Source organism: Amblyomma americanum, chromosome 3 (genome assembly GCF_052857255.1).
Source record: "Amblyomma americanum isolate KBUSLIRL-KWMA chromosome 3, ASM5285725v1, whole genome shotgun sequence".
In the NCBI taxonomy this organism is placed as follows: Eukaryota; Metazoa; Arthropoda; class Arachnida; order Ixodida; family Ixodidae; genus Amblyomma; species Amblyomma americanum.
This window is the reverse complement of record NC_135499.1, coordinates 217,374,335-217,400,211: the sequence shown is the minus strand read 5'-3', so window position 1 is coordinate 217,400,211 and position 25,877 is coordinate 217,374,335. Positions and strand designations below refer to the sequence as shown.

Sequence of the window (25,877 nt, the reverse complement as noted above, 5' to 3'; positions counted from 1 at the left end):
GCATTTAGCAATAAGCTCCAGTTGATTCCACCAAAGAACGAAATGTCCTGATTTCCATACCATATGACGGTTGTACGTACAACCAGCGAAGAGGTGGCCCTTTCTGCAGGGACAGTGGTTGCCGAGCTGCTATGACCATGGGAAATAGGTGGCTGTGGCTTGTGGTAACTTTTAAATCAAGTTGCACCATGCTACTGTGACCCCATATGAAGCAGTCACTCAACAGATACTCTTCAATGTGTACTGGAGCAGGCTGCCTTGCAAATAAGTCTGGTAGGTTACTACTGGTTGCACTGAGAATTAGTGATTCTACATTTTAGAGCCACAATTAATTAATGAAAGGTAATATGCCTAACTAAGACAACTAGGAACACAACACAGTGCAGCTTTTAGACAAGGATGAAGAAAAGAAAACAAACTAGCCCGATCAGCCATACTCAACATGCTTAATAACTAGTCCCACTAGAGACAACGAAAAATTAGATTTTTTGCCTAAATTGTATAAATGTGTAAAAGCAGAACTGTATGAACAATAACGACGACGATGAAGAAAGAGAATTCCTTGTCTCTTCGCGGTGAAGATGGAAGTTGATGAAGACAATGATGTACAATGCACAGCACGAGAGTGTGTTGCAGTTCAACACGAGTCTTGTTCGGCTGTGGCGATAGCCTAGTGCTCTCCAGCAGTGGCCAGCGAAGCTGATCTGCTCACGTTGCCGTGGGTTAGACTCCCAGTTGCGGCAATATTTTCTTTTTTTTTTTTTCCATTTATTTATTTCTCTTTGCACAAACATCGCAAGATACTTGGCACAGACTAACAAACATCGCAAGATCTTGCTCGTGATTTACCCATCAGAACAGTGCTTTTGCACTAAAAGAGCGCAAATGAAACTACACAGCAAAACGAGGCTGTGTCCTTCACTACATTCAAGGCCGATACTCACTTGGGCATACAGTGGCCAAACAGCCTGTTCACCTGCTTGCAGACAGAAAAGAGAAGCTCCTGCAGTGGGACTGTCACCTGCGCATTCAAGAAGCCGGACACTGGTGACTCTCTGGGGCATGCATTATGGTCTGTTCAAGGTGCTTTTTGTAGTGCAACAAAAAAGCGAGTGTATGAACATCACAGGGCAACACAGGCTTCTTTCCAAAGTAATGCTGTCAGCCATCTTCTAAAACCAATGATGAGAGTCGACACTTGTAATGATGTTACCACTACCATTAAGGATGTGCGGTACCCAGGCTTCATATGCTGCCAACAACATCAAGAAAAGCTACAATAAAAACATAAACCAAGGTTAGAAGCGCAACACAACAAACTTGTTCATGCAAAATAAATTCTCAAACATCACAAACACTGATTATGTCTGCCACTTATAAAAGTGTACTGTAATTTAGGTGTATTTAGGCGACACGTTGGATTATTTTGTGTTGTCTTGAATCAACTTTGTTTCCAACATCTTGCTCTGCTTGCGTTCTATTATTACTGGCATCACGTCGGCCTATTTATCTGCCAGGTGCCACAAAACTGACCAAAAGCTAACTTTCTCGTGCTGACATAGAATTCCTACCCTCCTCCTGTTTCTGACAGCATTCTCACGGTATTCATCGGTACCTACATTATACTAAGTGGACTGCAGCTTCTGCTTGAGTTGGGACCGAGACCCACAGCTGCATAAATGATATCCAGTTAAGAATGCCCATGAGATGGATTTGCTGAAACATACCTGGAACAAGCAACTAAAACCATAGCGGACACACAATTCCACTTGGTACACACATCACACAGATAGTGCACCACTGGTCCCTTGCAGCTGCAGTGCAAATGGCACTGCCAATGGAATCAGCATATGATGTTTCAACTGAAAACACTCACGGTCCCCTGTTGATGCTAACATTGCCCACGTGAGACCAGGAGTGGGCACTCTCGAGAATATGCCCTATACACACTGTTCAGACAGGTGGGCTTGGTCGCTCCCAAAGAAAGGGGGTGGGGTGAGATGGAAAGGGAGCATAGTACAGCTACTGCTGTCACTTTTTACCTCACAAAAGAGGGGGAGAGAGAGAGAGAGGTCTGGCGACTTTGTTATTTATTTTTTTGACAAGAGCTAACACGACACATTTTGGGTACAAGAGGTAAACAGCTCAGAAAAGGGTTCTTCATGGCCCTCGCTTCTTTCATTACTTTCTAGTTCATATCTTACATGGCATGTCATCTGCCTAGGCAATCCTGACTACTCTTGGACAAATGGAGAAAAAAAACCTGCCACCACGGAGGTGCAGTTTAGATCTTACAGTGAAAGGAAGAAAGTACTGCTGATTACCTGCAGTGGAACTCGCAAGGTAGATTGAACCTGCTGGCCACCTTCAGACTCCTCTTGGACATCCACTTCGCCCCAACACTGCACAGCCACAAATGCAACAACCAAAAAAGTGATAAGGAACAAGCAAGACATCAAAGCACAATCAGGTTTGCCGTGCAGTTTGCAGGAACAGATGTCAGAATGTGACCTTCCTTTGAGTGTAGAAAGTTCATTAACTCAACTTATCTATTAACAGAGCATGGTATGCCATTAGTACAACTTGACAAAAGTGAAGTAAGCACTACAAGCAAGAGTAAACAACGCTTCACAACACTACACACTTATGAAGTTTGAAGTTTATTTCAATAAAATACACGAAACAATATAAACGATGCAGCAATGGTAGCGTCATGATCATTTTGCAAGAAAATAAAAAAAAAACAAAGCAACCTTTGAACCATAGCGGAAGGTGACTACAAAGGGCTTCCAGCCAAGGTGGCATTGGCCTGACCCACGCTGGACTTCCCTCTCTCTTTTCAGCCTCATCAGTATGCTGGAAGCTACCAGGGCATGTGCAAAGATGAGCATGCACCACGTTTTTGCAGCACATGAGACGTGCTCCCAACGCTCGAACATATCATGTGACACAACACTGCATCCCTCGCAATGTCTTCCCCAGAACATGTTTACAATGAGCGAGCAAACACGTTCTTCTTTCCCTTCAGGAAAAGGCAGCGACCAACGATGGCACAGTATTTTGGTGATGCACTGCACTATGAAATTAATTCGCACTTTGAAGGGCGTAAAAAGCACTAGATGCTAAACAGAAATGTTCATGCAGAAAATAGTGAAAGCAGACAAGAAGTGTGAAGCAGTTCTGGCTCACCAACACTGCAGCCAGAAAATGATCCAGTGTATCAAGCTGTTCACCCAAACATGTGGCCTCTTGCTGCACCACCAAAGCAAAGCATGCCCTGCAGATACAACAGATGCCCTGTCATCAGCACAGTTGGCAGGCACAAAGTAGCCATCAATTCTGACTGCAGAGTTGTGTCACGGTAGCAGACAATTTTTACATATTGATGCTGAACTTACACTTTATCCTCTAAATGTTCACTTCATCTACCATACATCATGCCACCCCTTCAATAATGCCAGATGCTTTCTGAACCATGGCAAACAACAAGGGACAGAGCTGAATCTGGACTCACAGATTAGAAAGGCACAGCCATAAGCTTCCAGACAAACGATGTTCAATGGCTAAAAATCAAGAATTTCTAGCATTATCAAACCACTGAAGTAACACACTTTTGCACTTTACGTCACTGAACTACCATTTAAAATACTTAGCTAGTATATTTTCTCACACTAAAGGTTGGTCTAAAGCATGCAGCGCTCGTTAGCTCAGGCATGGCCATGCAACATACATGCATAGCTCTTTTCAACATGCGTGAATGACGTGTGAAGCTTGAATGACTACGTGTGCCGCCCTGGGAATCAGCAGGTTTCAGATTCAGAACTGGCTTGGTGCAGCCATCATCCACACATTTTTCTATAGCTGCATACAAAGCTGGTTGAAACTCCATTGAATATTTGTAATTCTTACAGCTTCACAGTCACTACCTCACCTGCAAATATTAACGCACCTTTTAAAATTTGGAGAATACTGCTAAAAAAGATTTTACATGTGGAATTGTCTACAGTGACCAATTTTCACTGACATAAGCCAACCTTTAAAGTAGAATGATTGTCTCCAAAGTAACACATTATATGTGTTTGGTACTTTTGTTTTCAACCATCTTTCTTTCCACTTCCCTTCTAGATTACGATTTAAGAAATTTAAAAAAAAATTTCACATGCAACAGGTAACATTCCCTATTTTTGAAAGACATAACAGCATAATACTAAATACCTGATGAGCAGTTATGGTGGGACAAACCTTGAACCTTCACAGGCAAGAGTATCAATTTACATTAAATGCCCAATTAATGAAACATCCTTTCTGTAGCATTGCATGCATGCATGGTCAATGTGAAAGTGATCAGCCAGCTATTACACAAACCATGTATGCCCCATAACAAAGCTTTAGTTTTGCTCATGTTTTCACAATGGCCATGTAAAACGTCAACCAATTTCATACATTTCTGTACTCTAAACCTTCTTCCTCTTTATCCTCATGTTTCTACGCCTCTTCAGGCACACACACTGACTCAGGTGCTTACTTGTATGCAGAGTCTCGAAGCGCACGCAAGGATGCCTGCTGCTTGTGCCAAGGGTCCTGTGAGAAGGAAATGGCCACCTTTAACAGCTGCATCCAATATTGAAATTCAAGAGGTATATGTGAAAAAGCAGTAACAAGATGGGAGAGAATTAAACTTCATTAGAATGAAATTTCATCTGTCAGAACTCACCCTGTAGCGAAAGTTGTAATTTATTCAATCTTGGTTTTACTCAACCCACTTCCTTTTTTTGTTATTAAGTAGAGTATTTTCCATTCCAGCTTTCAACCTTGGGTCAAGAACAATGGCTGAGACAAACTGCGTAATTTGTGCACATCCTCCCCTTCCATTTTGTAGCCATAGTACAATGGCATCAAGAACCTGAAAGCACTCGTCTCCCATTGCTCCAACTCAATTTTGATCAACTCATCTTTACAGGACCTCACTTCAGCTTCTTGGGCTTCAAAAGCTGCCTACCACATGTCTCATTGTACAGTAAAATCTCGCCGATGTGTGTTAGAAAGAAATACGTCATAAAACACATTTTTCTGGAAAAATCTAGGATCCAAGCCACCTAATTTTGAAAAATGTAACTGTCGAATGAAGTACAAAGGCATTTATTGACAATTTCACTTCATAAAAATGAGGATTAGCACTGTTGTGGCACAAGGTCTGAACAGCTCCTTTTCTAGTTTTTGCTGAACTCTGTCCGCATTTGCATTCTGTTAAGCACGAAAGGTACTTTGTAACACGTCTGGTCCATCGACTGCAATGGCCAAAGTAGCAAACTGTTGTTTTTTTTTAAATTTTTTTACATGCTTTGCCCCCTTGAACCTATGCGTTGCGGGGAAGCTGCCGTGGCAACTGACTATCACAGCGAGGAATACAGACATGTTGGGAAATGAGAAGAGTAGAAACGAGTACTGCTTCCTGGCAGAGGCAAGGCATAACGGCCACAGCAAGTGGCTGTACAACTTGCCTGACTACCTTTCTTGGCAGGAAAGCACTGACGCAACTCAGGGCACAGTTCCGCAAACCCCTGGCACATCTGTCCAAGCAAAGCTAGCCTGAAATTCAAGAAGCAAAAAAAAAGTAAGCACCAATATCTTATATTTTTAGCATTACAATGAGCACACAAGAAAGAGCCCAGGTGATGCCACAAGATTAAATTCACTGCAGCAGCAAGCACTAAGGCCAACTGGCACATGAGGCATATAAAGGGCGATTTTTAAAAACATTTTGGAGTAAAATTCTGTAAACACAGAATTTTACTCCAAGAACTGTTAGAGATACGTCGATGCAGTCTCCACAGGTGAATTGCACAGTGATGTGGACATTATGCACATGATAGAGCTGAATAATTAGACAATTATTTTTAAAAGTTGACTAATCAACTTCTTTATTTCTGTTTTGGGAGGGCAAGATAATATTGCGAAATTGAAGAGAATCAACATCAAAGATGAGTTCAGTTTTTAAATTTTCTTTATCGGATTGAACATCAAAATTATGCATTTTGAAGCTCGTCACGTTGGCTTACCCATGTTGTACATTTATAAAATTGTGTCACTGCATACACTATCATCGCCGAAATCACGTTAACTGCTTCTACATCATAAAATACACAAACAGCATCCGAATCTGCTGCATTATAGATGTGAGTAACACCATTTTATAAATGTATAATGCAGTGAAGCCAACTCAACAAGCTATAGAATGCATATTTTTGACGTTCGATATTTTGAGCCACACTGCCGATAGACAAAATTTAAAAATTGGCCTCACCTTCAATGTTGGCGGCCTTCAATTTTGCAATATTATCTCTATCCCTAAGATAAATAATAAAAAGTTGATTAGTTAACTTTAGTTATTTAATAACATATTTATTCAGCTCTATCACAAAAGTGATGACCGTCTCGCTGTACAATTCACCTGCAGAAATTGCAGCGATGTGCCTTCAACAGTTTTAAAATAAAAATCTGTAAACATAAAAAAAATCACTCTGTATAAGTCGCGTAAGGACAACAAAATTCCTAGCTTATTGCTTTTTCCCTTTTATAACATATTAATGCAGATCATTCATATTTCTAACAGCGATCCCATCCGTTGCAGTATCACAATTCTTTTACAATACTTGGTGTGAAAAGTTAACTAGGATCTTTAGTTGTTTTTTTCCCTCAAATTTCCCTGGTCGAAACATACTAGCCTGGAATATGAGATCAATTTGACTGAATGCACTGAATAATCAAAGATATTGCTTTCAGAAGTAGGCGATGCACAACGAAAAAACATTATAACAACGCAAATCCAAGTCCATCTTTTTTCCATCTAAAACATGAGTGCTAAACCATCAGGGCTTCTTGGACTCAATGTGTATGTGCCTCAATTAGTAAATGCTTTTCCTGCTTTTCTGACAGCAAGCTGTCAAAAGATCAAAAACTTCAGCATGATGGGTGCTTAAATCTGCATCAAATTGGCAGACCATAAAACACCGATGCCTTTTGCAGCCACACAAGTGACGTTACACTGTGTAGCACGAATCAAACAAAAACCAGATAACACTGTCGACATTCTGGTAGAGAGCTTTCTTTGTGTATGCTGGTGTGAACAGTTAAGCTCCGGTTTTCCTATTCCACACGAGTTCTTGCTGCATAAAGATGCATAATTCGAAGGATGCAGCTAGAGAATTCTAACAGCGAATTCGAGCAGAATTCTTTGTAGTCGTATGGCTGAACTTGAATGGATGCCTAAGAGTAATGACTCGCTTATTAGAATTTCACTTTGCAGACATGTCATAGTAGCCTGATCAGGTGTTGCACCATATACATTAAGTCAGTTGTACCAGTAATTGCATCACACCGCACATGTATAACTAGGGGTTGGACTTTTTTTTATTTCAGAACACCATTTTTTTTTTCGGTAAATATTATCCTCTACATACGAATTTTCGGTTTTTATCGGTGAAACATATGCTGCCCCTGTGCAGTCAAAAGAGGCGTATAGTTTATATTAACATTTTTTTTAACTAGCCACTCATGTAGCAGTATGTACCACATAAATGGCCATCTTAAGAGCTGTCTTTGCAGAGACATAAAGTCAATACAAAAAGCAAAATTACGAAGTTAAATGGCTGGACCGTGAGACAAAAATGTAAGTGGAAGTTTAGTTCTATAAACCTTCACATTCTTGTAGCACTCTGTGCTAAAAGAGAGGAACACACATGCTATGCTACGCGTGCTGAGGCAGCAATTATCCATCACGAAAGCCAGCACACGACACCTTCGTATAGTTTATGCATGGTTTCGCATTGACAGTTGCTTGTTACGGTTTCAAAAGTTTTCAGTGTTCTTACATGCAGTGGAAAAACCTACTTAATGAAGTGACAGCCTTAAGTTGGTCGGTGATAAGTCTGAGCAGAACACGCTACGCGATCCGGCAGAACTTATCTAAGTAGTGTAGCCTTCCCACCTGCAACGATGTGTCGATTCACGGATCAATTCCTCGTAACTCTCAGTCACTGTACTAAATTCCCAAGATACCTTTGTCTCACTGAGTTCCTGGTTCCAGCACATTCTGCTGTGACCTACTGTAATTGGCACTGAATATAGCCAGTTAGATATGACATGCATGCCAGAAATAGATTTTTTTCGGTTAAAACCAAATTTCAAAAAATGGATTCAGCGTACTTTTATCGGTGTTTTTCGGTATAAACCGAAAAGTCCAAAGCCTATGTATAACAGACACGCTGCACATAGGCTATATACACATACATTGCACACATTCCTGCATGGCAGCAGGCAGTTAGCATTGCTCACCAGTCTGTATCATTCTGATCGGCCAGTTCCTTGTTAATAAAGGAATGCCACCTGGAAGAACAAAGGACCAACAAATCAGAAGCAAGACTTGTAGATCTTCATGGAACATTTTAAAATGGCACTCTGAATACTCTGAATAAGTCACTGTACTTCAGTGACAAAATGGAAATCAAAAGATATTTTCCCATAAGGTGCAAGCTATATAGACACATTTCCCCCCCATCTTTCACTTTTCTTAACATCAGCCTTAGTAATCAACAAAGTGAATAAATATGTCAGAGATAGATGAACCTTCTCATCAACGTTCTGGAAAAATATAAAGAAGGCTGACATAACCTAGAGTTCTCCCTAACTGGACAGTGGTATTTTCCGGGATCAAAATAAGCTTCACTAGAAAAACCTGTTTACTTTAGTCGGAATCTAGCTGGAATGATAGAAGCAGAACAACCAGACAGCAGAAAAAAAGGCAAAAAAAAGCATTAGTACAGATGGGACATTGCTCTAATAAACGGAGCTAACGGACTTAGCAAATCTGCAATTCTACAAGATTCAGCAAGTGAATCTTGCTCCTTTTAATCTGGCCTTTTAATTTGGGCAATATGGGCAGTGGACATGGAGGAAGGAAGGAGAGGCCCTCGCTATCCGAGCTGCAAGCCAGAAAGTGTGCCGGAAGTCAAGCGCTTTCGCAAGGACAACTGGACACCTTTGGCCGCTGGTGCAGCCAATAGTAATGCTGGGCACACCATCGTCGTTTGCTGCATTGTCTGCTGTGCATGCGCAAGCGCATTGAGACAATGGCCAAGTAAGGGGTTGAGCAGGGGAAAGCCAGCATCAAAAAATGTGACATAACCACCCCTCCCGAGTTCTTTCCTTCCTCCAAAAGCAGTGGATGGAGAGCAAGCAGACATGCTTACTGACCGGCTGAGCATGGCTCCAGTGGCACGCTCTAGGTCCTCCTCCACAGACCCCCATGGTTTCAGCTCTTCCAAAAGGCGCTCCAGCTCCTGGCCCAGAGACTTGCACAGCCTGCACACATGCCACACAGTACAGTGCAGGTTCATCAAGAAATATGACAGCACTTGAGACAGGTACTGAACATCGGTAAAGGATTTTTTTTCAACTGCATGCACAATAATAAAAGCAGAGTCACAAGCATGAAGATATTACTGCAGCATAATGTCACTGGTAGCATGCCCAAAGCATGAGTGCCACACTGCCAGGTACCAGTGCAGCACACTCGGTTGTCGGTACTGCTGCAAGTTGACACGAAAGAACACTGCCTGCAACCTGCATATACCTCTGCCACTGCTGCATCTGTTCACTTCCACGAGGTTTAAAAAAAAAGAGGCATGAATCAAGTAGCTTTCAACACTCACACCTGGACCTGAGGTGCCAGACCCCGTGTCTGCAAGGCCAATGTTTCTTGGGAGGAACGTTGTGTGCTCAGAAGTTCCTGTGGTGGTGTCCTCCAAGTGAATTCTTCACATGGCTGCTCAAGTACCGAGCTCCTGCATAGAAACAGAGGACTGAATTTAAGGCGACGAGAAAAATTAATGTTGCAAAATGAACTGTTACCGATAAGGAAAGACGCAAAAACAAGGAATCAAAAAATAGTGTTTGATGTGAGGATGCAACACCTATGAAATCAGGTGCACTGAGAATTAAAAAATGAAAAACAGCATCATTTCAGCAATCAAAGAGGCTAAACAGTGTTAAAAAATCACTCACTAAGCCAGCACCTTTCTTGAACACCATACCATTTCACATTCTTAGACCTCTGCTGAAAGAACCAGCAAGGCAGCAACATGTCTGGGGCATATAATCAGAATTTGAAGATTGATAGCGACTTTCCATGACACTTTTTGAAGTCGAGATCGCCAAATGGAACTACAAAATGAATCTGGCCTACCGTTACGATTTCTTTATGCATTAGTAAAAACCCTCACTATTTTTTCACCTCATAAACTAGCTACTCTGTTTTGTAATAGAGAATGCCAGAAATGTGCCAGCATTTCTCACTTCTTCTGCTGGAGAGGAAGGGGAAATGCATGTGTACAAGCTAGTGTAAATGCATTCTGATGTAGCCGTCATGAAAGGCACAGCATTCAGCCAAGTGACTAACCAAGCTTTGAAACACTGCAACATGTGCTTCAATAGCACCACTGCACACACTACACAGGGCACACCCAAGTAGCTCCCAGCAGTCTGGTGGTGCTGAGAGAGACAGAAACCTCCAAACACTAAAAAAAATGAGCAGAGTTTCAGGTGGTCCAGAAAAGACTTTGACCTAGTGATTTCTGTGAGCCCGGCACTGGAAGTGAACAGTGCTGCTAATGCATGGAGCACTATGCCTACTATAACACCCTTCTGTTCTTGGCGAACTGTAAGGCTTTCTAGGACATCAGACTTGTGAAGAGTGCAGAGCAACCATTGTACATCTTTGGCGCAACCATGAATAATGCAGGCACTCCAGAATGCAAACGACTTGTGAAAACTGAGCATTCAGCCCAGTTACTCACTTGGAAGCACCCTTCATGGAACCCAGAGCATGAAGGCAAGAGTCCATGGCAGCATTAAGCTGCAGGCTCATCAGCTCCTGTGGAGAATGCCCACTATTTATGAGGAGTTGCCAAATGTACCAGCTGGCAGGTTAACAAGCAGTCACTTTAAAGCAGACAGAGGCCATGCCAACAGGTGGCCTTATTAATACAATTTACTGTTTCCAATTTATTATGTGTCCTCTGTGATCATTTTACAGGACATGCGTAAGGCACCGAGAGTACACATGACTATTCTCCAATCAAGAAGTTCCAAAGATTCCAATGTTTTCAAATTGACTTGTAAATATTCTAAACAACCTTCAAGTTGCCATTGAGAAGTCATTATGAAATACCTGTTCCTATTTGTGACTTGCCGTCGCAAAAGTAAATGAGGCTACAGATGCTCCTTCCATACACTACACTGCCACAAACCATAAACAGCTTTAGACGTCCTGCCATTAACAGCAACTACTCCTTTCTTTGAAATCCACTCACTGTGAACTGACATTCATCAATGTGGGATGACAAATGTGACAAGAAATTTCAGACAACTCCCCTTCTGGCCATCGATCATAAAAATGAAGTTCTTACAGCAAGAGCTGCATCTACAATGACATAGCGATAAAAAGGGGCCTCCCATGAGAAGCTTCAGCATGGACCATCACTGCTAGGCCACAGCTGGCACACGGTTGTGGTGTGGTTGCGGCACAAGCGGCATGGTAGTATATACACAAAAAATGCCACCCACTCCACTAGATGCAAGTTGAGAGATGGTCAAGACGCTAAGACGAGCTTCACTAAACATCAACACCAGTCAAAGCTCAAAGCTAGTAATGTGATCTGTAGTCGTTTTAATGTGCTGGAGAGACAAATGATAAAAGGCCACACTTGTGAGTGCAAGCTCATGAAATGCGAGACAATCTATTTTCACTGGTTGTAAAAGCTTTGATACTTACTGTAATGCGATTGCCCAAATGGACACGGAAGAAATGGTCCCACGAGGAAAGTTGTTCTCCCAGGACTAATGTTCCCAGTTCTGTTTCCTCCTAAGAGGAGAATAAAAGAAGCATTTGAAGCATTGTGAACTGCATTTCACACATGCTGGCCAGAATATTAATAACAACAATAGCAAGTGAACAGTACTAACCAAGCAAACAATGTGTAGTTCACTAAAAACACCTTAAATATGATCAAGTTACCTGACAATGTTGAATATCAAAGGTTCGGAACCATTTTTATGTGCTTCATATTTATTCTTCAAATAGTACTGACATGAGATACAGACACAGAATTTCAGTCAAAATAAGGTATCTATACGGGTATAGTATTTCTCTGCATAGTAAACAACTTCCCCAGGGTATCAGCAGCGAGCACATGTGGTTAGCAATACAGAATCTCGTGAGAGGCATAGAAATGACAAAATGTGTCTGCTTGGTACACAGTGTGACGTTTGCAAGCTTTCCCGGCATTGAGCAGGAAGCAGGCGATGGCACAATAAATGATGGTCTGGGTTTGACCCCCAGACCAGAATGAATTTTTCTTGAACTATAAACTTTCTGCGTGAAAGCTGCACAGCTTTCCTTTGTAGCTGTTTGGTCGAACTTTGGTGGATGCTAATAAGTATTTAATCCCTTATTTCAACAAGAAGCACCAATGTCAATGACTGACTTCCTGTTAGTGGTTTATCTGTGGCCTGATGCACAGCTGGGAAGAGAGAGGTTCCTAAGCCCTGTCTCATCAGCGCACTCCTTGACATTACGACAAACTTGGTGCCCCCACGACTTAAACTGAAACAGCCCGTTACAAATGGCGATAAACATACTTAATGATTTACCACATGCTAAAATAAACGATGCCCAGCACCATGGTCATACTGGTCCTTCCTATACCTAGCAAATAAGTGGGGAAAAAATGGGACTAAAATATCTCATGCCAGTGCTTCTTCAAAGTTAATATATTAGTTTTTACAAATAAACGCTGCCAATGCTGTTCAAATACGGGATTCTCATGGCAAGGTAAAGCACCTTGGGCAGGCGTTCCCTGAGATCAGCACCCATTCGAGCCAGCGCATGCAGTGAATGGAGCTCAGCCAGGCGAGACACAACTCTCTCCAGACTCTTATCCTGCACACTGTAAAAGACAAAATAAGAAATGTTTGCTTGTTCAGTAAAAATAAAAACACGGCACCACAAGAAAGAACACGTGGAGCAAAAGTGCCAGACCCCAGAACAAATTTTCAGCAAAGGCGCTATTCAGGTGACAGCACGACCATTAGCAAACAATGCTTACAGGAAAACCACACAGCCCCCATTTTCTCAAGAGTATAACCTCTTCAATCCCCCCCCCCCCCAATCTGTCACCCATTGTCTGCCCCTGGGTATCGAAATTTACTGAGCGCCTTTCATGCCTAAGAGCCCATGGTACAGCTTTTGCACATAAATGCCACTCATTACTGTTTTGCACCTTAGTTCTGTGACCAAGCTCTCAAGAAAACGTGTAATATTTGCATGACTCATAAGAACTAAACAAGTGGTAGAGGTGTGTCACCCATCCCTACTCAAATAAAAAATGGGGAGCAACGTACACAAATATGATGATGTTATACTATATGTGGGTACACCGTAAACCTTGTTAATAAATTGGAACTGAGCTGAATTCAATCACTTTTAGCCTTAATATTACATTGCGCACATGCACCACCATCAGTGGGGATCTCCAGATCAGCTTCAAATACAAGCACTCCTTATTCCTTGAATGTGCGGAGGGACATGGACGTGTAACCAGTTGGAAAATATGCTTTGCACGGCCTTTATATGCAAGCATAAATTTCAGACCAGTTGCTCACTGCAGCTGGGTATGTAATGCTGGAAGGCTCTGTTCTCTTCCCAGGCAGGGTTGATGTTTTATTCCAGCCGAGAAGTATAGCTACTTCTTTATTCATGCCGTGCCTCTTCCTTTCATGCCGCTGTCTTTTTGATTATGTCTATCTCAGTATCAGTTGTAACACTGGCTGGATGGAGACTGGGACACAGTGAAACGTGTCTATCATGCATTCCGAGGACACATCAGTAGCACAGGGAAAGAAGATCTTTGTAGCCCTGCCCATCTGCAAAATGTCCCGTTCTTACTTGTTTACAAACTGACGGCACTCTTTTTGAAGAATTCCCAGCTGTGGTGGGTCAAGGTTGACTTGTACTTGAAACTCTGCACAGACAAAAGTCACAAAACACATAATACACCGGATTTATAATCTAAAAAATGGTAGTTAGCTGTCGCACGCCTAAAAGAAACCGGTGGCATTTCCCTATGGGTTGGCTGCACAGGCACTTTTTCTCTAGGTTCAAAACAGTGGGAGTAGTAAGAAAAGCATGAAAAATACATTATATAACACATTCTCACCTCGAACGGGCGCAGGAGCATAGCGGAATGACGGGCTCTCCGAGAAGCTCACCAGACCTAGCGGAGAAAGAATTGAGTAAAATCATCAGGCATGCTCAATCAGTTCCATTAGTTCCTGGTCACATCTGTCAAGTATGTCAAATGCACTAATCATACTTTTTTTTCCCATGACCGTACTGAAACCTATGTACCATAATACCCAACAAAACTACTGGAACGATAAGTACTGTGAACAGACGATGCAATATAGACTTACAACCTTATAAAGGCAGAAATGATCAACTGTTTAGTACTGAAAGGACCTTAGGCATAAAGTCTGAAAGAAAACCAGCATAAGAAACAAAATAAAAGATTCGAGCTGGGAACCATGAACTTGGCACAAAGACAGAAGGGAAAATTCAAAGGTTATCACATAAAACAGTGTTCCACAACACAAGTTTCCAGCTTTTCTCCAGCTTCCTAAAGGCACAGAATAAGAATACACAGCAGTGCAAACTGCAATCTCAGTGTGATGTAGTAGTGTAATAAATGACAAGCAGCCAACTGACATCTTGTGGCCAAAAAAACAACTGCCCTCGTGCACTTGTTGCATCTTGTATGCAGCTAACATGTGTTACTATCAGGCATTTAATTTATGCCTTTAAGAACTTGCATATGCTTTAAAAAATGCCCGACAGTCTGCTTTGGTATTGATCTTTTAAGAAATTGGATCACAGGAAGCTTATATTGTGTGCCACCATGAATCACCATTGCATAAGCCCCTCACGTGGCGTTTTCTGGACACCTCTTCTTGCCTCAGCCAATAGAGAGTTAACCCTCTGTATCACCTTTCTCTGTGTTCAAGTGCAATGCAGAGGCCAGAACTATAACCATAAGTTCAGCATTGTAGATAACAGAAGACGAATTTTTATGAGGAGCATAGTTACAATGCATTCAGGCAACATTGTTCAATGATAAACGGTCCCTGCTTTAAAAAAATTGTGTGACTACTGTGCAGACTTCTCATTTAATCTGTTGAAACACATTGCTTTGCTATTCCACAAAATGAGAAAAGAAGGTCATACTGCAAGTGTTGCTTTTGGTGACCTCAGATATGCGCAACTCCAGAGCACTTGGCTGAGAAGTTAGGAAGGCAGCTTGCACAAGCTGAAGGGTGGACACCAGCAGGTTGGCGAGACCGCACAGCTGTTCTCTGGTGGAAACATTGTCTGATCCCAGGAGTTGATCCACCAGGCCCTGAAGGCATTTGCAAAATCCCAGATGGGCATTCTTGCACAGTGCACACAACAGTGCCATGCCATCTTATTCACCAGTCAAACTATTCTTGCGAAATGGCCGAATAAAAACAGCTTCTTTTTTCACCCCCCCCCCCCCCCCCACATGCTAAAAAAGAAAAGAAAATAAGGCCAGTGGGCTGAAACTATTGCTCCACTAGAGATCAAAACATTTTTAAATACTGCCAAGGACACAATCACACACAAAAAAATAATAATAAATTGCTCACCCCACCAATTACACAGCTGCACATAAGAACAGCATGTAGTTAAGCTTCCTTGCAAGCTACCAGAGATAAACAGGGATGCATTTTTTTGAGACTGCAAAGTATTTTACAGGGTTACTGCATTTAAAATAATTCCCCTTTCTGCATGCCACTGAGGTGCTGAGATGTTTCTAAACAAAACTTGCGCACGAAATGAACACAGAGCCAATTCACCTGTAGTACACACCCAACCAGAAGGGAAGAAAAAAGGCACTATAAGACCTGAATTCCTGAAAGATGATGTCGAAACAAAGGAGGAAGTTTCTTGACTTTTTCTTTCAATCATATGTGAAACAGCTAATATGTGTTACTGCAAAACCAAATAAATTACACACTTACATCTGCAACAGTTAAGTGTGAAATTTTTAAATGATAACTATGTCACATGTTTGTAACAGCAGCAGCAAAGCAAGCCAGTTTCGTCCATGTCCCACTGTGGTAGCAGTGTCAGCCATCGCACTCTTATACTATAAGATTTTCAAGGCATCTAGAAAACGGGAATGGTTGTAGAGTATTTCCAATTCAATGGTACTTACCAAACGGCGCTGCAGTAACTGGGCGAGGAGTTCAGTAAGGGATGAGCCCTGGAGCAGTGCAAGCCCGGTGAGAGACTCCACTGGGAACTCCCAGGACAGAGGTGGCTCCAAGGATAGCAATCTCCTCCAGCAACCCTGAATAAATAAGGAAACTCAAATTGAAACATAACAGGCTGCAGTGAAACCTCCCTTAAACATATTTAAAATGAGCATTCAGAGAGTGCAGAACAATGTCTCCGATGGTTACACTGTTGCTACTAACAAATTATATGATACCAATGTTGCTACCCGAAACAGGCTTATCAAAGGTAGCATTAAGGCACAATACAGTTGATATTGCATTATCATCTCAAAGACCATCATGTTGAATTTGAAGTAAAAAATTTTTTAAGTGTCCCAGCCATAATGCATTACGCATGTCCAATTATGCTTCCAAATAAAGCAATATTTCCCAGAAATTCACATCAAGGTTCTACTATAAAATACAAGTACAAACACTGAGCACAGTATTGCTATAGATGCCAAACGGTGCTGGAAATTGAGAAGCATGATGTAAGCGCCGGTTATCAATCAAGCCATTCAACACAGCTGCACACACAGCTGAAAGATGCAACCAAAAATGTTGCTAAGCTCGTTCACTGCATGCCAGCACCAGGTAATGCATAGCCTACCTGGAGCAGACACTGTCCGAGGGAGGAAAGAGAGGTGCCCTGACGTGCGACGAGTGCCTTCCAAGGCTCAAGGCCAGTGCCTAACTGCAGGTGACACAGCACGTGCTGCCCCAAGCGCTGAAGGCATGCTGCACGACCCCAGCACTCGTGCTCTGCTTCACTCCAGAGCTGCACACAGATGGCAGGACCAGGACTTATTGAAAGAAAGACACCCTCTGTTACTCCTTTCTACACTCCATTTGTGGCACAAGCTTCACAATTTTTATGGCAGGAGTTCAAAATAATTCCCTCAAAATAGTGAAGTGGTTCAAGATGAATATTCCTTTTGTGGAAACATTCATAGCTTCTAAAGCCTCTCCTCACATGTGCTGCATATTGCATTTTGCTCTAAAATGCACCTTTTTGCTCCCGTGACACCACTGTTATGAGCACTACAGAACAACCTCCTTCTCTGACCATTTCCCCAACGTGTCCACATGAAGAAATAACCACAGCTGGCTGGCAACTATTTATGATCTGCATGGCTAAGCTCCTTGTGACTAGTCTCAAAACGACCTTTATTTTCTGAACACATTTTAACATCAGCACCTGAAGAATTCTCTCTGCTTGCATTGTTCAGGTCTAAATTTTTCTGCCTGCATCCTCAAAAAGTTAGAATAAAAAAAAAAGCAAAACCTCATGGTTAATCTGACAATGTCAAAAGTTTGGCAAGCAAAATAAGGCACTGAAGGCACTGTTGCAAGAAATGGAAAAACAGAAATGAGCAAGCACTAATCAGTCATTTAGCAGCCACAAAATGAGCATGAAGTCAGAAAAGAGCAGGGTCACCTTAGAGGGAAGGTCTACCAGGAGCTTCACCTGAGCAAGGACTGTGTAGTGGTGGGAAAGTGCCCAGTGCCTGGAAGCAGATAACATGAGAGTTAGACATTTGGTGAGAAAATCTGAAGCGAAAACTGTTGACAATGAAACTGGAAAGGTGAGGACGACCACAGTGCTGAACCGTGCAGTCTTTCCCGGCATACTGCAAGAAAACTTAATACACTCAAGAGGACCACATTTTGACAGGCGTGCAATACAAAAATGTTAATGCATGTTAAAAACCTTCAGCGGCCAGAAATTAATATCAAGCACCCTATTAGAGCATCCTACATAACTCACTAGGTAGCCTTGGGACAAAAACATGTTAATCACACAACCAATGCTATTTTCACAATGCTAGAAAAAAAAAGAAGCTCGCAATTATATGCATCAGCTAAGTCATGTGCAAACTGATGCTTTCTTTTTAATTTTGAGAATTTATGAAAAGAAGAAGAAAAAGGTTGCACTATACGTAGGCAAATAAAGTAAGTAACAGGCCTTACAATATCTCTGAAAGCCAGAAGACCGATATCTTACTCTGAACGGGCAGCCACTGGCGCTGAAGGCTTGCCCTGCAAGCTCTGGCACTGCTCCATCAGTTGTGCCACATACTGCTTCACCTGCAAGGGGCGCAGAGGTCTTATCAAGGGTGCAAAAGAATTCAATGCATGCACGTTGCAGGTCACTGATGCAAGCTGGTGTGCCAACAGCTACCAACAACACGCATTCAAATCTTATGAATTAATTGTTATAATGTTTGATTATGGTCTGTCAGGTGTAGCACTGAGCTGCCACCAAATGAATTTGCACAGCAATTTCAGAGGAAAACTATCAAACATCACATATGCACGTGCAAACAAGCAATGCACAACTTATATCGTTCTTGTTCTCACCAGCCTGAAAGCATTATAATTGTTTGTGTGCAGATGAAATAAAAGCTTCTTGAGATATTTCAACCACCTCAGTGAATGTAAGTCCAGGACTGTCAACGTGACCAATAAATTTGTGTGCACAAGTGGTGTGGCCCATTGTTATAAAAATACATGCCATGTAACCCTGCCTTGCAGACAGAAAACGAGCAGACGACACTAATGTAGGTAGCAGCATACAGGTCAGTTCTGTCCTTGCACAAGCCCTGCCTAAACACTAGACAAACCTCCAATTTGTGCTGCCTGCAAATCCACAAGAGTTTTCAACCAATCACTTAAATGGAAGCTGAAAACAAATAGAAGTTGGCTTGTATTGATAGGGCACTGCATTATAACCACAAAGAGATGACCATCGCCGAAAACGAAGATACTAAAAAAGACTGGAAACAAAATACAGGTGCTGCCATCACCGGCCGATTTCACAGGCAAAATGCATGAGTCGACACCAATTTTCGGCAGCAGATCACAGACTACACGGCATCGCTATACAGTGGCAACCCGTCCTTTTAGTAAGGTCATTACGAGTTTGAAACAACTGGCAGGAAAATTTTAAAATCCAATTTTCTCGCCAATGAGTCCGTCTTCCGCTAATGGGCATGTCAACGTAGCCAGAAAGAGCCAAAGAACCAATTTTTACGGAGAACAATAATTGGAAGGAAGTGTCCTCAGTGCCCTTATAAAGTATAACGGTTGTATTCTGTTATCGAAAAAGTCTAGGGGGTAATATCGGCCTTATTTGTTCCGCCAGTGAAAGAATAAGTAAAAAATAATTTGAGCTTTCAAAAAACTCAACAGCATTCAACTTCACATCAACTGAAGAAAATGAGCTGCTTCAAATTAGTTTTCAGTCAGTTTAAATCTTGCTTTCACATTATGAATTGGCCTCTTTTGAATAAATTATAACATGTAACTACGGTTCTGTACTTTCAGAAAAATCCAACAAACTCTAAATACACACTCCCAGAAAAATTCTTTTCTATTTGGATTTGTGTGAAACACCCCAACCTTTAGGGAGTCTCTCGTGGAAATGCTAGCATTTGCCCTGTTGTTTCTAGACATATTTTGTCATGAACATCACAATGTGCGACGAACTGCGACATCGGCGACAAAGAACAAGAGAAACGGGCCAAAGATATTCCATTTGGCTTTCGAGTCTCCCACCTTTCTCAATGCTGGTTTCCCTTATACCCACAGAAAGATTTGCTTTAGTGGAACAGTTTAATCCATTAATGAATCACTTTCCAGTTGTGATCTATGCATGTTCAGGCTAAATAGATCAGAAGGCAAAAGTCATCAAATTTGTTGTGAAAACTGCTACCTTTCAGCTGTGCTACCATGCTGTGTGAAGTGGTGCAGTACAGTAACATAAAATATTGCAAGTGGATTTTAGTATTCTTGCATGTCAGTTTTATGCAAGATACAAATCATAAATCTGAAATTCTAAATTATTAACATGAAATCACCTCAACGATTCCACACTTGTGAGTGATCATTTGCTCTAGTTATGCAAGCAGACGTCCCCCATCTAGTAGAATGTAGTCCCATGCATGCCCTAGGCTGCAAACTGTGCCTACCTGCCACATTTTTTTCTGTCTCCCATCGTCCCCCTCATTTCATTACTAAGATGAAGTTCACATGTCTACCCTGAACGAGAGCTTCTACACCTTTCCTGCAGTCATAGCCTCCTCTCCCCACATCTTCCACCAGACCTGTGGCAAATATCAGTTGTATGAGTTGAGAGAAGGTGTTTAACCAATACCACTCAAGTGCACGTATGTTTTAGACTGGCAGATTCAAAGTGAACAATAAATCTAAGCTTATTTCGTTTCTAGTGAGAAACACTGAAAGGTTCTCTTAAGTTCCATGTCCTCAACAAAAAGGTACATGCTGCAACTGTGGACGCAATCGAAAGTACACTTGGGTATATTACAAGAAGTAAAGACCCATACAATGATTTTGCTGCTAGTTGTTTAATACACCCTTTTGAACTGCTGCTGCATACTGTGCACAAGAAGTCTGTTATTTCAGTATCTGAACGGAATAAATGAACTCCTCTAAAGTCCAAATTTCGTGTATTAGATACACATGATAAAAGCACCGATAATAAAAAAGAACTTCAAAAACAGCCTTCGAATTCGTGAAAAAATAAACTAAAAAAAAGCCATTTAAAAGAAAGGATAAACTCATGGTAAAAACTTATGAGGGCACTTAATTGTCATTATATGATGACGATGTATTGGCATTATGTCCTCTCCTTGCATGAACATCTAAGGCTGCCGGCTCAACGCATTAATCAGTGAAAGCTGATTGGCATTGAATGAGTGGCCCTCCACGTTTTATGGTTGCCTTCTGCCAAGCTGTTCCTACGGCAACCACCCTCGGGTTGCGCATTCCTCTGCCCATGTGAGAACCTCCTCCATCCACAAGCCACCCTCTGGGTTCTTCCTGTGGCAACCATCTTCCACACTCTACCCCACAAGGAGAGGGGGATTACATTCTCTCCACTTGTTCACCTGCCATGGCAGGTGGTTAGCAAGTGGAGTCCAGCAGGTGGAAGCTGGCAAGTGGGGCACACAACACTACAACGCCGGAGGCCGGTTTTTCTTCACGGTGGGGCTTCTAATGCTAACGCAATATAACGAAATAACCGTGACTTTGGTCCCGGGAAATAAGATCAGGTATGGCCACTTACGTTCGCCGATGTCTGCTGCATTTGGCCAATAGTATCGGCGGCCTCAATCAGATCTCTGTACCGCTCCCTGCGAGTGAAAATAGAAAAAAAAACAGCGTGTCTGGTGAGTTTTGATGCACATCTATACTTTGGGTTAATTGGTATACCTGTAAAGTACAGTACCTACACGGTCCGGCACGACTGTTTCGAAAGGCGACGAGCTCTCCAATCGAAACAGGAGCAATTGCTCGGACTGGTTTGTTTAGTTGCGAATGCATCAATCCTCAATCCCAAGTTACTGAAACCTATTTAAATAGCAGTTTATAACCTGCTCAATACTTTACCAGGAACACGATATCAGGTTGGGCACAGGGTAAGGTAATAATCATAATATAATTGTGCAATAGTTACCCAACCATCTGCCGCAGATCTTCCTTCTTCTTCTCGATGTCAGCCCTGCGAGCAATACAATTCGTTTGAGAACAAGTGCCACGGCACTTCAGCTTCAGACACCGCCTTCAGATTACACCGCGCAGTCTACTTACCTAATACTCTGCTCAATGTCATGGATCTGCTTGATGCTGTACTGCTCGAAAAGCAAGTCGGTGCCACCAGAAACCAGCTTCATGGTGATCAGTTGGCGTCACACGCCAGTAACTTGCACAGCACACACGTCAGTAACCACCAATTACTTATCGCTCGCCATAAAATGACGCTAGCCTAGCTCGGGAAAGAACAAATGATATTGCAACTATAGTCTCAACTATTTGACACCACACATACATGAAGCTCTCGTAGGAGTCTCCGCTCCGTGTACAGACGCCGCGTTTAGGAACCGGAACCGGAACAGCTGCTTGCACCAGCGCATTGTTGCAAACAGAAAGCTGGTAGTGCGGCTAGTGCGACAATGTGAAAATACTATTCAAAGCGCACAGAAAAGTGTTTACCGGCTTAGCCGAGAAAGCAAAAGATTGCAGTGTATCCTGAAAAAAAAAATCAACAGTGAATTCACTGCTCCAGTAACTCTTCTACAGTGCAGAGTTGAGTGGGGTCGTCAGTTGAACGCGCCATCAACAGCTGCTTAATATTTCAGCTTAGGCACGAGTTTAGGATTTCCGCACGTACGGTAGCCCCTTGGATGGTATCTTTGGAGGTTATTGAACGGAACTATAGAGCCACGCCGGCGACGCTGCGAGCGCGGCTCGGTGTTATCGCTACAGGCGCCAAATTTAACAGGTTTAGAATTAGGCAAAAATGTGAATTCCTTCTAACTTGGCCTTTCAGCTTGAGGCCTGTGAGCTGAAGTGCACAATGCACAATTTGCACACACAAATTCGGGCTGCATCGCTCCTCTAGTCGCGTGTACAGACGGGTAGATTTTATGGGCGACACAGAAGTGGCATTCGTTGTCATTGTTCTCAAGATTATAATGGCACATACCCACACTTCAGAGGTTAGAGCGCTCGGCTACTGATCCGGGGTGCCCGGGTTCGAACCAGACCGCGGCGGCCGCGTTTCAATGGAAGCGAAACATAAAAGGCGCCACCACTAAAGGCACCTCTTTCTTCTCTTAATCCCTCCTTTATCCCTTCCCTTACGGCGCGGTTCGGGTGTACGCCGATATGTGAGACAGATACTGCGCCATTTCCTTCCCACAAAAACCAATTCGATTTTAAATTCTACCCACATCGCAGGATTGGCCAAAAGACAGGCGGCGACTGACAGGTGCTCAGAACACTCAAATAAAAACATTATTAAAATACTATTAATAATAAGAATACAGATTTGTTGTTTGAAATTAAAAAAATCACAATGAGATTGGTGGTTCGGGGAGGGGTCCTGTTTGCACAATACATTACTTGGATTTTCTTTTTTTTTCATGGTTTCTCCGTGCGTGCGTGTGTGCGTGTGTGTGCGTGTGCGTGCGTGCGTGTGTGTGTGTGTGTGTGTGTGTGTGTGTGTGTGTGTGTGTGTGTGTGTGTGTGTGTGTGTGTGTGTGTGTGTGTGTGTGTGTGTGTGTGTGTGTGTGTGTGTGTGTGTGTGTGTGTGTGTGTGTGTGTGTGTGTGTGTGTGTGTGTGTGTGTGTGTGTGTGTGTGTGTGTAAAGCTTTCATTAGCCGTATTTTTAGCGGTTTCAGGAAGGGGAATGCCAAGATTCTGGCAGAAACATTTTGAAGCATTTGAAACCTGGAAGAGAACCAGAAAATAACCGCTACATATGGCAGAGATGATTACTTGTTTAAAAGGAATGGAGGAAAATTTGCGGGCACTTAATGAAAAATTGTTTTTTCAGGAAAGGAAATGGCGCAGTATCTGTCTCGCATATCAGTGGCCACCCGAACCGCGCAGGTATGGAGGAAGGTTGGAGTGGAAGAAGAGAGAGGTTCGTAGTGGAGAGCTCCGGAATGATTTCGACCACCTGGAGATCTTTAGCGTGCACTGGCATCGCACAGCGCACGGAAATTTAAACGTTTATTTTTTTTTTTGGGGGGGGGGGGGAAGAAATGGCGCAGAATCTCCCACACCTCGGCGGACACCTGAACCGCCCCGTAAGGGAAGGGATAAAGGAGAGACTGAGAGAATAAAGGAAGAAAGAGGTAGGTGCCGTAGTGATGGGCTCCGGAATAATTTCGACCACCTGGGGATCTTTAACGTGCACTGACATCGAATAGCACAGGGGTGCGTTAGCGTTTCGCCTCCATCGAAACGCGGCCGCCGCGGTCGGGTTCGAACCCGGGTGCTCCGGATCAGCCTTGGGTGTTTTCGCCTCCATCGATGCGCGGCCGCCGCGGGTTCGAACCCGGGAACTCCGGCTCAGTAGCCAAGCGCCCTAACCATTGAGCTACCACAGCTGGTCCTTTAATTAGGAGTATGGCAGTGATAGCTTTGGGTATCGCCCCGAAGTCGTCGCTGTAAAATTACTGCACAGTGAGCGTAGTGCAGTGAGGTGGCGCCAACTCCTCTATCGACGCTCAACTCAGGTCGCCAATAGTGACGACGCTCAATCGATAGTCTGCATAGTTTTTCGGCACAGCCGCTATGTATATGTAATTGAAAGGCGATGATGAGAGTCTGTGTCACGTATGGAAAAGGAACTAATGAATATTTCAAGATGGAAGCTGGCCTGCAGTTATTAGTATACGCTGCGCCGCCGCCCTTATACAAGGGGGGGGGGGGGGGGGGAGGGAATGGTGCCCAACACTTTCGTACTGGTTCGATGTGGCAAATTTAAATCCCCGCGCAAAACCTGCTCTGTCGAGCACCACATAAATTTACATGGCATCTCGCCTCAAGCTGGGTCTGTATGGGTCATTTGTCTGGGCAGTACGTAAGCTCCGATACGTGGCGCAGCGTATATAGGCGCTCGCTTCTTCGGCCCTGTACCCGCCGCGTTGGCTCAGTGGTTAGGGCGCTCGACTACTGATCCGCAGTTCCCGGGTTCGAACCCGACAGCGGCGGCTGCGTTTTTATGGAGGAAAAACGCTAAGGCGCCCGTGTGCTGTGCGATGTCAGTGCACGTTAAAGATCCCCAGGTGGTCGAAATTATTCCGGAACCCTCCACTACGGCACACCTCTATTCCTTTGTTCTTTCCCACCCTCCTTTACGGCGCGGTTCAGGTGTCCAACGATATGTGAGACAGATACTGCGCCATTTCCTTTCCCCGAAAACCAATTATTATTATTATTATTATTATTATTATTATTATTATTATTATTATTATTATTATTATTATTATTATTATTATTATTATTATTATTATTATTATTATTATTATTATTATTATTATTATTATTATTATTATTATTATTATTCGGCCCTGTTCGAACCGCTGTGCACACGCGCAGCAGCGTCATGCTGCGTCTCGAGAGTTTGAAACATGGAAGAATGGTTTCCAGCCTCCTCTCTGCACATGGCCCACTGAGAATTCTCTCTGCTGTTCCAGTTCCACGTGAAGTTTAGTGTTCGTTTGCGCAGCATGGTCGCAAGGTTCAAACCATTTGGCAGTGCGCTTGGTGTACCACTGTTTCTACAGGGCCATGCGGGGGAAAAGGTACCGTAAAACAATCTGGAAATTGAAAATTGGTTTTGGAGAAAGTTAATGGCTCAGTATCTGTCTCACATTTCGGCGGACACATGAACCGCGCCGTAAGAGAAGGGATAAAGAAGGGATGTGAAAGAATAAATGAAGAAAGAGGTGTCATATATAGTGGAGGGCTCCTGAATAATTTCGACCACCTGGGGATCTTTAACGTGCACTGACATCGATGGAGGTGAAACGCAAAGGCGCCCGTGTGCTGTGCGATGTCAGTGCACGTTAAAGATCCCCACGTGGTCGAAATTATTCCGGAGCCTTCCACTACACCTATTTTCTCTTTTATTCTTTCATTCCCTCCTTTAT

General features: G+C 42.9%; 1 protein-coding gene across 1 annotated transcript in view; it reads right to left on the bottom strand.

Annotated features, from left to right (window-relative positions):
* Cog1 (conserved oligomeric Golgi complex subunit 1) overlaps positions 1–22,356 on the bottom strand; it is a 30,387-nt gene extending 8,031 nt beyond the window's left edge. The window contains exons 1-21 of the mRNA XM_077659975.1: positions 22,024–22,356; positions 21,890–21,934; positions 21,500–21,566; positions 18,416–18,498; positions 17,849–17,918; positions 17,021–17,188; positions 16,350–16,484; positions 15,338–15,509; positions 14,274–14,330; positions 14,003–14,078; positions 12,899–13,004; positions 11,831–11,920; positions 10,854–10,930; positions 9,711–9,842; positions 9,253–9,360; positions 8,335–8,385; positions 5,502–5,589; positions 4,526–4,581; positions 3,190–3,277; positions 2,325–2,402; positions 945–1,021 (exon numbers count right to left, since the gene is read on the bottom strand). Coding sequence (XP_077516101.1) covers positions 945–1,021; positions 2,325–2,402; positions 3,190–3,277; positions 4,526–4,581; positions 5,502–5,589; positions 8,335–8,385; positions 9,253–9,360; positions 9,711–9,842; positions 10,854–10,930; positions 11,831–11,920; positions 12,899–13,004; positions 14,003–14,078; positions 14,274–14,330; positions 15,338–15,509; positions 16,350–16,484; positions 17,021–17,188; positions 17,849–17,918; positions 18,416–18,498; positions 21,500–21,566; positions 21,890–21,934; positions 22,024–22,106 — 1,907 coding nt within the window. The 5' untranslated portion in view covers positions 22,107–22,356. The remainder of the gene's footprint in view (positions 1–944; positions 1,022–2,324; positions 2,403–3,189; positions 3,278–4,525; positions 4,582–5,501; positions 5,590–8,334; positions 8,386–9,252; positions 9,361–9,710; positions 9,843–10,853; positions 10,931–11,830; positions 11,921–12,898; positions 13,005–14,002; positions 14,079–14,273; positions 14,331–15,337; positions 15,510–16,349; positions 16,485–17,020; positions 17,189–17,848; positions 17,919–18,415; positions 18,499–21,499; positions 21,567–21,889; positions 21,935–22,023) is intronic.
* Positions 22,357–25,877: the final 3,521 nt, after the last annotated feature.